The sequence below is a fragment of the Phocoena phocoena genome, chromosome X (genome assembly GCF_963924675.1).
Source record: "Phocoena phocoena chromosome X, mPhoPho1.1, whole genome shotgun sequence".
Classification (NCBI taxonomy): domain Eukaryota; kingdom Metazoa; phylum Chordata; class Mammalia; order Artiodactyla; family Phocoenidae; genus Phocoena; species Phocoena phocoena.
In genome coordinates this window covers 92,458,770-92,474,237 of record NC_089240.1, presented here as the reverse complement: position 1 = coordinate 92,474,237, position 15,468 = coordinate 92,458,770, and the positions used below count along the sequence as shown (strand labels likewise).

General features: G+C 41.3%; 1 protein-coding gene across 1 annotated transcript; it reads right to left on the bottom strand.

Annotated features, from left to right (window-relative positions):
• Nucleotides 1-2,364: 2,364 nt before the first annotated feature.
• NXT2 (nuclear transport factor 2 like export factor 2) lies at nt 2,365-7,309 on the bottom strand. The gene is made up of 3 exons (XM_065900875.1): nt 7,229-7,309; nt 5,485-5,629; nt 2,365-4,590 (listed from the first exon to the last, which is right to left on the bottom strand). The coding sequence occupies exons 1-3, from the start codon at nt 7,244-7,246 to the stop codon at nt 4,409-4,411; spliced, it is 345 nt and encodes a 114-aa protein (XP_065756947.1). The 5' UTR covers nt 7,247-7,309; the 3' UTR covers nt 2,365-4,408.
• Between the last annotated feature and the right edge of the window lie 8,159 nt (nt 7,310-15,468).

The following is a 15,468-nucleotide window of genomic DNA, read 5'->3' as shown; positions in this document are numbered from 1 at the left end:
CCTCACAACCTCCTGGTGGGCCAGATTGGGCAAATCTCCATTCAACAGCAGAAGACAGAGGCCCAGAGTGCGTGACTCACCTAGGGTCACAAAGCAACATCAGGGACACAACAGCCTTAGAATACAGGTCTCCTTTGGGACCGGGACCAGGATTTACACCTTAGAGCCCACCATAGTTTTTTTTTTTTTTTGGCCACGCTGTGCAGCTTGCTGAAGCTTAGTTCCCCGACCAGGGATTGAACCCACGCCCTCGGCAGTGAAAGCTCGGAGTCCTAACCACTGGACCGCCAGGGGATTCCCAACCGGGAGGGTTGAATGCAGATGTCTGGGGTGTCCAAGGAGGGATGAAATTCACTTAAAATAGGCTAAAATACAGTGCACGTGGTATGAAACCATGTTCAAAAATGGTTCTGCTGGAATGCCTTCTCAGTTCTCTGCTTCCACATCTGAAACAGGGCAGCCTCCTTCCTGTTTCAACTTCATTGCCACACATCCTATTCCCAGATTCTGCCTAAAGACTAGCCTAAACAGTCGCTTTCTTAGCTTTGAACTTCGGGTACAAGATAAGGAATGGGAGGAAAACAGGGCTGCCCTTCATGGTCCTCCACAAATACAACATACCTGAGAGGAAGTTTTTGATCTTTTCTAAGCCAAGGTGACATCACTGACATGACACTGCTTTTCAGAAGCTGACCCTACCCGCCCCACCCACTAGAAAGTTGTGGTGAAAATATTATGCTTCCTCTATTTTCATGCTTTCCAAACTGCTGGTACAATCTATTAGGAAGTTGTAAAAATCAATTCGGCAGGCTATGAACAGCATTTTTAAAAATTAGTAAAATGAAGTAGAAAATGGTAGAAACACATTGCAAGTAGTAAGCATGAGTTTTATATGCTGGGTTGTGACATCTTACTGTGGGTTAGAGCAAAACTTTGAAAACCACGGATCTAGAGGGTATATATACTTCATTCAACCCCAGATGTAGTCTGTATCCTAAGATCCTCCATCTGACACATTATTCCAACAATATTCTACAGTTCCCTTTTAGTGCTCCTCTAGGAAGCAAGACTGATGTATAGAGCCCACTGATAGTCACCGAGCAATTTTCTGTATAGAAAGATGCATTTGACAAAGAAGGGCAAATATTTAATACAGCAGAGTTTGGTAGCAAGTGTTTTTTTTTTTGTTTTGCTTTGTTTTTGGTAGCAAGTGTTTTGATGAAATATTTTTATTGTAGAGACAACTGTTAAATAAAAAAGCTAAATATGCCCTACCATCTCCCCCTAAATATGTAAGATTATGTTAAAGCACATCCATGCTTATCTTTTCTATCCTATATTAAATCAAATTATAACAAAACTCAGCAAATGAAGTCCCCTGCTAACAAATTTCCTACATTAGTAATTTCGGGCAAGTCAATCCAGCAACGTTCCAGAATAAAAGAACTCAGGGTACCTTCTTGGCTTTATTTGACTTCTTGCTCCTTGACCAAACACTGCATTTACCCTTTAACCTCATTGGGAGTATCTTTTCAGACACACTACATACATTACTAGGAAATTTCCAAAAACTAGGAAAATGCTGATTCCAATTCACCAAAGCACTTACATGCTTAAATAAGGTCTGCAGCTCTTCCAGCCTTATGAGCTACACATGAAATGCAAATAACTTGGTGACAGAGTTTGTCATGAGTCATTAGCCTCTTAAGCTTAGTCTTCTCCTTCCACTAATGCCTACAAATTTACACGGAAGTAGATTCCTAACCATTTTTATCTAGGCAAAATTCATTACTGTATTTCATCAATCTAAGATGCCATCAATTGTAACACTCATCAGTATTTTACGAACCACTGAGAAAAGAAAAAAGGCCAATTAAAGTATGCTTTAGCATCAGTTTAAAATACACCAATTTCAGGGATATTAAATTGTGAAAAATACGTGCCTCACTGAAGAGATGAAATACAGGAGCTGATTTTAAAGGCTGTTGCCTCTTCTCACTCCTCAAGTGTCTGTTGACATATTTTTAATGTAGAATTAAAGTTAATGGGACCATTTTTTTTTCTGAAAATGAACTTTTGGTTTCACTGCCTTCTGGATATAGTATTTTGGCTAGTTTTTCAAGGTTGAAATTTCCAACATTTTGCCAAAAACGTCACCGTTACTTCAAACAGGTGATCTCAGGAATGTGAATATTTGGTAGGAAAAGAGGAAGAACGAGGTAGACTAGAGAAAAGACAAAGTCCAAGTTGTCAACCATTGTTTTCAACATTCTAACTTAAAATTTTTAAAAAAACGTTATCTTGTAAAAAGCAACAACCAACTGTTCTGGAGCTTTAAAAAAATCAAGAGACCTTAAACCAGGCTTGAGAAAACTCTAACAAGGCAAATTTTATTTTTTTCAACTTACAAAAATATGTCCATGTCAAAAATACAGTCTAGTCCATATAAGAGTAGTTCCAGCCATTTAAAAGTTATACAGAATTTGGAAAAAGCAGTTAATATACAAGTCTTAAAACACTGAGCTCATAAACAGTACACAACCACTCATTTCAGTTATTGCTTGTTATACGCAGCTTTTACTTGAAACTCTTCCTCTTAAGGGAAAGGGCAATATTTGGGCAATCTGATTGTTGCTGCTAAAGCTGTGGTTTTAAAAAGCCAATCCAAAATTAGAGTAAACTTACTTTGAGTAGAATATAATGTGTAAAGTTTAGTCAGTACTACAAGAAGGTAGGAAGGTGTGGTCTAAATTTCACTTCCATCCCCTTCTACTTAATTCTATTTTGCTAATATATCAGAAATGCAATGTGTAGTTTGCGACGAGTAAATGAACCACCAATTTTCAAATTAAATGACAAGAAGCATTAACTTTGAGTTGCAATATAGAAACAAAGCTGGCACACCTAGTGTAAAAACATGAAAACAATAAATTCAAGAATGGAGAAACATTTAAAGCTTAACCAAAAACCAAAGCTAGATTTCTTTCTCTTTAGATGTTGAGACATAAAATGAATCAACTGGTTCTTTTGAAGTTTATGGGCTTATGAAGATCTGCTGTTCTGTTTTCTCTAAAAAGACAAAGTGTTAGCCACATAATAGGAACATGTTTTATAACAGATCTATTTGCTCAATGCCATATGGAAGAACAAATCATGAGATTAAATAATTTTAACTTTAAGTAGTAAAAAGACCATGCAGTTGACAGTGTAAACACAGAGAACAAATCACTCACTTTGGGGGTGGGTAGTACATAGGAGACTTTTGGCCTGAAGTTCACATGGAAGACTTAGAAGTTAAGGGTCCCAAAGAGGGAGTGATGGCTTTGTTTCCAACTTTCCTGTCAGACCCTGTTGGAGGGTCAGGCTTATTGCTGACATTTTACCCCCATAAGTTCTTGAACAAACTGAGACATATACTAGTGATAAGTATGAGGTGAACTGGAAAAATCTTTAAAAATAATTCTTAGAACAAAAGTGGCCTTCATGACCATTTGGTTAGGATACTTATTAATGACTTAAATCCTAAAATTAGGCTACATTTTTAGGAGGTAGAAACAAGTACCAAAAGTGTACCACTTGGCCACCCCGCCTTGCTTTTGCCCAACCTCGGATCTCTACACTTCTCACTTCTCATTCTCCCATTAAAGCTCTTAGTACTACTACGATTCACTATCTAAAGTTATAGACCTGGAGCTGCCAAGAAAAAGCTTTCTTAAGAAGTTTTGCTTTTAAGCCACTGAGTGTATCTAACACTCAGGTATCGATCGAGAACATTTTACACCTCTCTAGTAGATTAATTCACTTAAGAAAACATGCCAACATAAAAAAAAAAACACCTACATTACTTAACATAAAAAGACTACTAAACATCTCTACATGCCATTCTAGTATGTCAGAGTACTTATGTAAACCTAAATTAGTAATGTGTTCATTGAACTGATTTGAAAAAGCCTCATATTTAAACTGCATTACCAGTGTTTACCAAAAATAGGTACATGTTGTACTACAAAATTAGCCTAATAACAAAAAAAAAAAAACACTCCACTTCCTCCCAGAGAGTTACATTGTGCTGATATCCCATAGACAGTACTATAAAGGGATTTCATTTTTGCAATACACTGGGCTCACAGTGAGTATATTAGTACAGAGACCATGGGTTTAATGTTACTGTAAGAATGTCATTAGTGAAACAAATATAAGGCATGTAGAAAACTAACATTAAAGCTCTTAAGGGCAATGATCTAAACTGGCAGCTGCTAGAAAAGGTGCCGCTAGGAATAAAAAATATTAAAGAAATTTAGTTTCAGCACATACTAGTTTTTAATGTTTCCACAATGCAATGAACTACTACTTATAAGTTTCTACTGCTGGAACTAATGGACCAAAAGAGAATGGACTTTTGCCCCCTTTAACTACTTTCCCAATCTTGAAAACGGAAGCAGTCGCTTGCAATCTTCCACACGATGTTGTCAGCAGTAGACTGAGCAGTCAGCAGGAAGTTCTGGTTGAAGTAGTGTTGTCTGTTTCCATCAAACTTCACAGTTCCACTGGTCACCACGAGAACTGTAGCCTGGGCCTGAGTAGCTTGCTCTTCACCCACACAGAAAAAGAGAAGAGGTTGGATTCTCTCTCTAAGTAAGCAGATTTTCAGGTTTAAACTACACTGCCTAAAATGTAACACTAAAAAAAGTTTCATAAACTTTCTTCACTTTGCACATTATCTTGAGCGTGTGCACCCAAAGCCAGAAAACTCAATAATCATTTCAAAGATATTAACATTATTTTCAGTCCAGAAAGATTTTGGGTGCTCTAAAGTTTAAAAATAAAAAGCTTATATCTAGAATAGGACCATTTGGTTGCTGTATTTATTAGTATTTCATTGGGTTTCTAAAAGAGTTTTGTCGTATTTTGCTTCTTAAGCTTTCTTTTCAAGAACCATAAAGGAATAAAAAAATCACACTCAACTACTACTTAAGATGCTTAGGACCCCACCTAGAGGTTAATCTTATAAACTGCATCAATCTACTACCTTGAATCAAATTCTGTCTTGCCAAAAGTCATCCTTTCACATAACAGAGTGAATTTCTGTGAAATTTTAATAGGTTGTAAGATAATAAAACACATTAATCAGAGATAAGGTATAATTTTTCTCTGGAGACATTTCAAGGTACAGAAGGCAACAATTTATTTAGGGAAAATAGTCGTTCCTCTCCATTAACAAAAATCATATTAAGGCTCAATTTGTCACATGACTTTTACTAAGCCATAATCACTCAATCCACCAAAACCTACTAGTGGTCCTCTGGAGAGAGATACATCTAAAGGAAGACCAAAAGTTTGATTTGACAGCTAAATTCTTCATATTTAATTTGCTCAAAAAAGTAATTATTTCTACCACTGAAAGTCGCTAGCTGCTTTTGGTGTTAAAGTTCACTGCTCACTAAAGGAAAACAAAGGAAGTATCTTAAAAGACCATGATCTTACCATGAACTGGCTGGCAATCTAGCATATTGACCTGAAACTCACTAGAAGGCAACATGTCAAAAAACTTAGTTAGGGCTTCCAGCCCTGTTACAACATTTCCATTCCATACTAAAGTGGCCTTGTCCAGATACAGCCTGGTTAGTGCCTAAAAAGAAAGAAAAAAGAAAAAAAGGGAAAAGTTCTTTATTTCTGGGTATTTTATAGAAATGGATTGAAAGGTTACAGGTAGTATCTAAACATTTTTATTGTTCTTCCTCCATCTCTCCTTCCCTTGCCCCCTCTCATGGGAAGACCGTGTCAACAAGGTATGTGCCTTATAACGTTGGCTTTGAATAGACATTACCCTGCTTTTAATAAACTAGGCAGCTAGCTAAATACTTTTTTTTCATATTTCACTTTAGCCACACTGAGAAAACTGTGTATCAAACTGGAAGAGTTTTTTTTTTTAAAGTTTTGCTCTCTGTATTAAAATAAATTAAATGATCACAGGTTTCAAGCCCATGCAGCCCCGAACCAGCTTTAATCTCCCTCCCTTTTCTAATTCTGTGAATTAACAAACTTGTCAATCAGGCCCTACCTGTACACTTCAATCCTAGTGTTTATATACATGTGAGTTATTTAATGTTTGAACCATTTCATGTTGTATGTGTTAGGAAGCATTCGTTCCTTTTACCACTATGGAAATAGCATATTTAGTTCAAAAGAATCAGGAGTACTTGCTAAAGCAGAGTCTTTGATAAGTCAAGTAAGTTAAAGCTCAAATAAGGCAGAATTCAAGAGTTAACTTTTTAGTCCCAGGAGTCAGTCACAGGAATTTAGTGTGTCACAGGACACATTTGCTTAGCTCTAAAATTTAACTTTGATTAATTTAAAGGGCCAACACACATCTGGACTCTGGAAATGAACTATGTTTCCTTTTTGGGGGGGGCTACTTTGTCTTTGAAGGCACCGAGGCACAATAAGCGTCCATTGTTACATCACTTGCCCCTGTCCCTTGTCATCAAACTTCAGTATCAAGAACTTTTTAATCTTCTGCCTTAACAAAATAGTTTTTAGAGATACTAACTTCTGTACCTACAGCATAGACAAAGTTCTCTAAATCATAGTCCTATTCTGATAAGAGACCTAGGCAAGACTCTCCAGCACATACTGAAATAGTTACTTAGAAGATGTGGCTCAGGGATAAATCACAATGAAAAAAGCTGATGAAGTCAGAACTTGCTCTGCTGAAGACTAAAAGTATCCAAGCCATGCAGATTCTGTTTGTGAGTGCCAGCTACAGCTGTGAGCTTTAATTGAAAATTATCAATTAGTATATGAATTTAAAGGGACAAATCAGGGAACAGTCCCTGTAATGCAGACCCCCTTCACTAGCATGAATACTATTTTAACCATATTGGTTATACAATGGAAGAAACAAAATGTAACATATTTAAGTAAATATACATTGGGTCCCATGATAAGTGCAGTAGTTAAATTAATTCCCATTTACCACCCTAAAAATAAAATGAGGTTAAGAGAGGTTAGCAACTTGCCCAAGGTCACAGAGCTTGGCAAACACAAAGCTGGGGTATGATTCCAGAGTCCACACTTCCATAATGCCATACCAACCCTTCCTTAAGCAATGTGCTTCGAAAGAACACAGCTATCACTTATGCAAGTCAGATGAATGGCTGGATCAGAAAAAAAAAAAAAGAAAGAAAGAACTGGTATTTAATAAAGAGTAGTAGTCTATAACACTCACCTGTCTTCTCTTGTCCATTGTCTCATAGTAAATATTGACAAATTCCTCAGCAGCTTTGCATGCCTGATCTACATAAATTTTAAAATCCTACAAGAAAAATTTCATTTAAGTGTACATTACCACCCCTCCAACCCCTCACAAACACAAAATCACCAACAAAAGCTGATGATTTATTTCAATCACTTTGTAGCTCCATACACAGTCCACATTTTTCCACATAAATTTGGACATTTTTAACGTTAGGGCTCAAGTTTCCAATTTTCATTATTTTTAAGAATGTATCTTTAGGAAATATTCATCCTTGATTAGTCAATTTCACTTTTTTTCTTACTTTAAATATAAATTTATAATCTTTGCTTGGCAACTGGTACTTTAGGCTCCCAGTATTTTACAAAACATTTACCTTAATAAAAATTATGCGGTCTGAACCTTAAAAAAAAAGAGAGAGAGACGGGGCGGGCGGGGGGCGGGCGCGGATTGCCATTGAATAAATTAGGAAACAAGCGAGAAGTTATTCAAAAGTAGTTGAGTGGGAAAAAAAATAGAATAAGTTCAATGAACTTGTTTGAAAAGCTAGGTACCTAGGAAACGTCCTCACATTACGTAAAAATTCACCGGCGTTTGTAAAGGATTTTAAAACCGAAGCAAATAAATGCTGTTGCGGTTTTCTCCTTCAGGAAGATTAAGTACTTTCTTCCCCAGCCATTTACCAGCCCAGCCTATTATCTGAATTAAGAACTACTTTCGTTTCTGTCTCAGGCAACTTAAAGTTATTTAGATCGAGAAAAGATTACAAGCCATAAGCAACAGACCCCAACATTCCGGACTCTCGCTATTTCCCATCTCAGGGTCCTTTCCAGGATCGGAAAAGCGACTGCACGGCCCTGGAGGTGGGCGGTCGGGGGGATAGTGGGGGCTGCAGAGAGCGGGCCCCGCCCCCGGCGCCTGGCGGGCTGGACCCTGATTCGCCGCTTGACCACGTGACAAGCAGCCAGCCCGCCCCAGAACCCCTCCCCTCAGCCGCCCGCGCCCGGGCACCCTGCCGCGGCCGGGGCACTCACCATGGGCCTGGCCATCGGGGTGGTGCCAGCAGCCTGTTCCGCCGGATTCTCTGAGTCCCGTCGTGTCCTGCTCTCTTGCCTGCGGGATGATCAAATACTTAGGAAGACAGAGAAACCCGCCAAACCCACAGAATTCTCTGCCCGCCCATTCTCTCCCGGAAGCAACTCGGTCCGCTGTTAAAAGCACCCCGATGTACCAACCTTAAGTTCAATTCTGTTCAGTTCCGACCATACGCTGCCATCCGCCTTATGCATTCACTCGTTTGATACTAACTTCGTTTGGAAGAAAAAAACACTCTGCTTTTGCAGTTGGACAGTTTTAACAAAAGTAACCATTTCTCCAACATGCCCAAGGACAGCAAAAAAAAAAGACCTATTTAAGGCGTCCAATGGGGAGACTTCTCTGCTCCAGGAGGTGGGGCCAGGGCTAGGTGAACACCAGCGAGTTACGCTAGGAGACCTGCCTGACCCGTAGCTAACCGGAAAAAAGGGTGATGAAGCCTGGGGAAAAGCGTGCAACCGTACTGCACATGCCTGGTAGACAAACTGCTTAGAGTTCTGGAGCCTTCTGGAAAAATCAGTCTTCACCGAATTAAACCCCAGCGTCTCAGTAGTAGTCCTAAAATCATTCACATTTTGATTTGGCACTATTCTGTGGAAAAGGTTCGTTTAGTTCTATTCTGAAAGGTCTTGCAGACCTCAAATGAAGATTAGTTTCTAGGGCCATTCACCACCTTCCACAACGCACCCTCTAAAAATATTTAAAATGTTCCCGAGTGGTGACCGCAAGCAAGGTACTTTTCTAAGCATTTGAACCCCATATTCACTTCTTACAATAACGCTATGAGGTAATCTCTGTTATACAATTAAGACAGTGATTAAGTAACCTGCTTAGGGTCACAAACTGACTGGGATTCAAGCTCAAGCAATTTACCACTTCAACCGGACTCGACTCCCCAGCGACCTTCAAAACCGCTCATCTCAAAGTCCCCAACAAACCCGATATCTCGACAGTCTTACCGCTCATGGCTGGTGTGTGGCTGCTCATAAGCATTATCACCACTGCCTCCTTGGTGTTTTCCTCTGTCTCCTTGAGACGACTTACTGCTGGACCGTCTCATACTTGAACCTGAATTTTCCGTGTCGGCCTCTCCTCAGTCTCCTCAGGCTCTAACGGCTGCAACTTCCCAGCATGCCCTGCGCCCCGCTCTGAGCCCCGTTTATTGCGCCACTTCCGGTGGCGACTTCCGCTTGAAACCGCACTCCTCTGAGGTGGTCTCAATCGTTACTTGTTTGCTACTGAGTCTCAATACATCGCCAGCACCGCCCTCAACCTCCTCTCTGGGCTCCAATTCTGAGTGTTGAATTTCCCTAAGCATGATCACCGGAACGCTCTACAGGCTTCTCAAACTCGGGGAGTCCAAAATTTAAACGCATTATTTCCTCTGCGCTTCTACTCTTCTGTATTCTTTCAGTCATCTATGCTTGAATTCTTGGAATATTTTTTTTGGTGTCTTCCCCCGCCATCACCATAATTCATTCCTTCATTCAACAAATACTTATTGAACGCACACTATGGGTCAGGCATTGTGCAAGGTTCTGGATATACAGTGGTGAGCAAAATAGACATGATCTATACCCTCATGAAGCTCACAATGTAATTGGGAGTCATAGACAAAAAACAAAACAATGAATTACAGAGGAGTTCCAAGTTACTTGCCCAATTCTGCCCGTTTTTTTTTTTTTTTTGCAGTACGCGGGCCTCTCACTGTTGGGGCCCCTCCCGTTGCAGAGCACAGGCTCCGGATGTGCAGGCTCAGCGGCCATGGCTCACGGGCCCAGCCGCTCCGCGGCACGTGGGATCCTCCAGGACCAGGGCATGAACCCGTGTCCCCTGCACTGGCAGGCGGACTCTCAATCACTGCGTCACCAGGTAAGCCCTCTGCCCGTTCTTATTTTTTATTTTTATTTTTTTGCGGTACGCGGGCCTCTCGCTGTTGTGGCCTCTCCCGCTGCGGAGCACAGGCTCCGGATGTGCAGGCTCAGCGGCCATGGCTCACGGGCCCAGCCGCTCCGCGGCACGTGGGATCCTCCGGGACCAGGGCATGAGCCCGTGTCCCCTGCACTGGCAGGCGGACTCTCAATCACTGCGTCACCAGGTAAGCCCTCTGCCCGTTCTTATTTTTTATTTTTATTTTTTTGCGGTACGCGGGCCTCTCGCTGTTGTGGCCTCTCCCGCTGCGGAGCACAGGCTCCGGACGCGCAGGCTCAGCGGCCATGGCTCACGGGCCCAGCCGCTCCGCGGCACGTGGTATCCTCCGGGACCGGGGCATGAATCCCTGCTCCCTGCACTGGCAGGTGGACTCTCAACCACTGCGTCACCAGGGAAGCCCTCTGCCCAGTCTCTAAAGAAATTCTCTCTCTCTCACTCCCCTCTTTCTCTCTTTCCTCTATACGCAAACTTTGACTTTGATTGCTCTATCCTGATTTTTCCAAAATTCTCCTAATCTTCTAAAGACCTATCTTGGTCTGGTCTGAGTTTACCCTTCCAGACTTCTCTCCCATTATTCACCAACATTGGCAAAGTTAACTGCTGTTAAACTGCTGTTTACCAAAAGTGACTCATGTTGTCCGCCTGCCGATGCAGGGGACACGGGTTTGTGCCCCGGTCCGGGAGGATCCCACATGCCGCGGAGCGGCTGGGCCCGTGAGCCATGGCCGCTGAGCCTGCGCGTCCGGACCCTGTGCTCCGCAACGGGAGAGGCCGCAGCGGTGAGAGGCCCGCGTACCGCAAAAAAAAAAAAAAAAAAAAAGTGACTCATGTTTATTGCTTTATAGGTAATTGCCTTTCTTGATTGAGAGCTTAGAATGTGTCTGGATTTATTATGATTTCATTCAATCCTCACAACCCCTGGAGAGGGAAATATTATCTACATTTTTAAGAATTTAAACTGAAGTTCACAGAGGTTAAGTAAGTTGGCCAAGGTGACGCAGCTAGTGGAGCTGGGATTTTAACTCACAGCTGTCTGATCCCAGAATCTCTGTTCTTATACACTTCGCTATTCATGCATTTGCTTATACTATGTTTATTTTGGAATGTTTATTCCTTCTATTTACAACTGCCTTTCAGGGACCAGGGCAGGTACAGCCTCCTCCATGAAGCCTTCCCTCATTTCATGTCCCCCGAACCCCAGAAGATGTGACCTGTCCTTTGGCTATGAGGAGTGGCTGTTGGTGTGGGGCAATAGTGCTGGGGGCTAGAGGAGCATTTGGAACACTGAAAAGGGACAACTGAGCTAGAGGTAAAGGGAAGGCTTAGAGTTTTGCACTGAATGTTTGCACAGAATTTTGTGCACTTTTATTGATGTGCTACAAGGATGGGAGGTTGGGTAAACTGATAACATGAAACCAAGCAGGACCCTGAGGGGCTTTCCTGGGGACAAAACATCCTATGTCTCCTGCCTTTTGTTTGTAGAAAAGCTTTAGCATCCTAGGCCTTCCCTGAGTTATTTTTTTAAAATATTTATTTGGCCACATCGGGTCTTAGTCGCGACACGTGGGCTTCTCTCTAGTTGTGGCATGTGGGTTTTCTCACTCTAGTTGTGGCGTGAGGGCTCCAGGGCATGTGGGCTCTGTAGTTGTGGCACATGGGCTCCAGAGCGCATGGGCTCTGTAGTTTGCGGTAGGCAGGCTCTCTCGCCGAGGTGTGCGAGCTCACTATTTGTAGCGCATGGGCTTAGTTGCCCTGCAGCATGTGGGATCTTCGTTCCCTGACCAGGGATGGAATCTGCGTCCCCTGCATTGGAAGGCGGATTCTTTACCACTGGACCACCGGGAAGTCCCCCTTCCTTGTGTTCTAAAGAACAAATTTAATCAGAGAAATAAAGAAACAAAGGAAAACAGGTAAGACAAAATAATAAGAATGTAGCCATAAAACAAAGTCAAAGACCTTTAGTTCCTCCTTAGGGGCTATAGATAATATCCTGAGTTGTTTTGCAGATACTAAAACCCCCATCAGGTAGAAGAAGTTAACTGCTGACCACCAACATGTAGACCCCAGACCAGTTGGAACCAGAAGTTTGATGATGTTGGTGTTGACTTCCAAAATACCACCGAGTTACCTCACCACCAACCAATCAGAAGAACGCCCGTGAGCTGATCAGGCACCCTGAGACCCTCTCCCTTACCTTGCCTTTAAAAACCCTTCCCTGAAAGCTATCTGGCAGTTTGGGCCTTTTGAGCATGAGCTACCCATTCCTGCTTGACCCTGCAGTAAACACTGTACTTTCCTTCACCACAACCTGGTGTCAGTAGATTGACTTTGCTGCATGTCAGGCAAATGGACCCATGTTTGGTTTGGTAACAAACACAAAACGCACTGTTGGGCTCTGGTTGGTCAGAGCAATGAATTTAAACCATATGAAAACTATGTTTGGGGGGCAAATGGGAACCAGGTGAATAAAACACAGAATTGGTCTTCACTAAATAACTGCACATGTGCAAAAAGTGGGGAGAGTGATTAGGAAGGGTGTGAAAGGGCTTTTCTTGGAACATAGAATGGCATCTTGGTTAAATAAATTGTTGTTGGCACCAGTTGGGTTTAGATCCTGGCCATGCCACTGAGCAGCTCTGTGACCTTGGCCAAATTACTTAACCTCCATCTCCCAATCTATAAAATGGAAATAATAATATTAATACATATTTCATAACATTGTTGTGAGAATTAGATGAGTCAGTGCCTGGTGTACAGTCCCTGCTTGAGGAATATTATTTTCCTACCCATGGCAGAGATTATGCAGCCAGCCCCCTAATTTGAGAGTACGAAGTTGGGACAGATTAGATAAATTTTGGTGTGTTGAGAGGCATCAGTACAGTTCAGGAGATGGTTGGGGGGTCTGGAAGAGCAGACTGTAGGAGCAATAAATTGGGTTGATTAGGATTGCTGTGGCTATTCTGTGCAGCCATTTCTCCTGGTCAAGTGTAGACCTAATGGAAATAAACCTCTTTGGAGTTACCAATATTCCTATCTCAACCTTCGTCTTGCTCTTGACTTGAGAAGGACTAGTCTAGATCAATCAGGGAAGTGATCTGAGCAGTCAGTCTCTTCTTCTCAGGTCTCTAACTGGCAACCAGACTGTTCACATTAAGTCTCCTGCTCTACCGGCTAAGTTAGCCAGGTACCTTTGGCCTGTTCACATTAAGTAGTGCTTTTAAAAACAACTTTATCGAGATACAATGCATATCGACCATTTAAGGTGTAGAATTTGGTGGTTTTTAGTATATTCACAGAATTGTACAAGCATCGCCATGAAATTTTAGAACGTTTTCAATGCCCTGAAAAGAAATCACTTTCCCATTAGCAGTCATTTCCCATTCCTCTTTCACCCTAGCTCCTGGCACCACCAATGTACTTTTTACTTCAATAGATTTGCCTATTCTGGACATTTTGTATAAATGGAATCATACAATATGTGGTTCTTTGTATCTCAGCATAATGTTTTCGAAGTTCATCCATGTTGTAGCATGTATCAGTACTCCATTCCTTTTAATTGCAGAATAATATTCCACTGTTCGGCTATAACATATTTTATTTATTCATTAATCCATTGATGGGCATTTGGGTGGTTTCCATTTTTTGGATATTATGAATAATTCTTCCATAAACATTTTGTGTGGACATGTTTTCAGTTCTCTTGGGTATATACCTAGGAGTGGACTTTCTGGATCATATTGTAATTTATATGTTAGAAAACTAAATTCAACTGAGTAAAATTTTGAAGATCTTGCTGGCTTTATTCAACAATTCATGAATTGTGCAGCATCTAATCTAGCAGACAGAAACAAATTCCAAAGAGCTATATGAAATGTAAGACTTTTATAGTCGGAAGGGAGCAGGAATAAGGAAGTTATACTAGGTAAAAAAACGAGTTGGTTATTGCAAGGTTAGTTTCCTTTAGGGGATGGTAGAGGTCTATCAGGCAGATTACCTGACTAGTGATGATCAGGTGATTCTTTTTTTTTTTTTTTTTTTTTTATATCCCCACCAAGGCTGCATTCTTTTTTTTTTTTAATAGTTTCCAGTATAGATTCTTTTTTAAAAGACTTTAATTAATTTATTTATTTTTGCTGTGTTGCGTCTTCATTTCTGTGCGAGGGTTTTCTCTAGTTGTGGCAAGCGGGGTCCACTCTTCATCGCGGTGCGCGGGCCTCTAACTATCGTGGCCTCTCTTGTTGCGGAGCACAGGCTCCAGGCGCGCAGGCTCAGTAGTTGTGGCTCACGGGCCTAGTTGCTCCGCGGCATGTGGGATCTTCCCAGACCAGGGCTCGAACCCGTGTCCCCTGCATTAGCAGGTAGATTCTCAACCACTGCGCCACCTGGGAAGCCCGATCAGGTGATTCTTGATTGATTGGTTTAATATTCCATTTTTGGGAGAGCCCAAACTGTAATTAAGTCTTGGTCTGGTGACATGAGGCTTAGCATAAGTAACTCCATTTTGGTGCTGTTGTCTCATTTTTAAACATATGTTTAACTTTTAAGGAACTGCCAGATTGTTTTCCACAGTGGCTGAATCATTTTACACTCCCGCCAGCAACGCATGAGGGTTCCAATTTCTCCACATCCTCACCAACACTTGTTATTGTCTATCTTTTTAATTATAGACATCCTAGTGAGTTCAAAGTGGTATCTCACTGTGGTTTTGATTTGCATCTCCCTGATGCCAATGATGCTGAGCATCTTTTCGTGAGCTTATTGGTCATTAGCATATCTTCTTTGGAATCTGTACATTCAGATCCTTTGTCTATTTTAAAAATTAGGTTGTCTTTTTATTATTGAGTTTTAAATATCTTTATATATTCTAGATACAAGTCCCTGATCATATATATGATTTGCAAACATTTTTTCTCATTCTGTGGATTGTCTTTTCACTACTGTGGAGCTGTAGAGAGGGGTATGGGAATAGGTGAGTAGGTCAAGTTATAACACTACAAACCCTGCTGTCTTTATGGATGTTCAGCAGGTTTTCTTGAATAAGTATTCCTCAGATTTTGCAAGTGTTTGCTTAATTTCTAGAGTTCTGAAACATTAATTTTGACAACTTTTGCTAGTGTTTTTATTGCTTTTATGGAGGGGTGGATTTACAGAGGTCCTCACACTGGCATTCCAGAAACCCTGCCTAG

What these genes read in the sequence shown, in the direction of transcription:
- NXT2 (XM_065900875.1), bottom strand. An exon ending in AGATTGCCAGCCAGTTCATG is followed by an intron (nt 4,591 to 5,484) that starts GTAAGATCATGG and finishes GTGTGGGTGAAG; the next exon opens with AGCAAGCTACTCAGGCCCAG.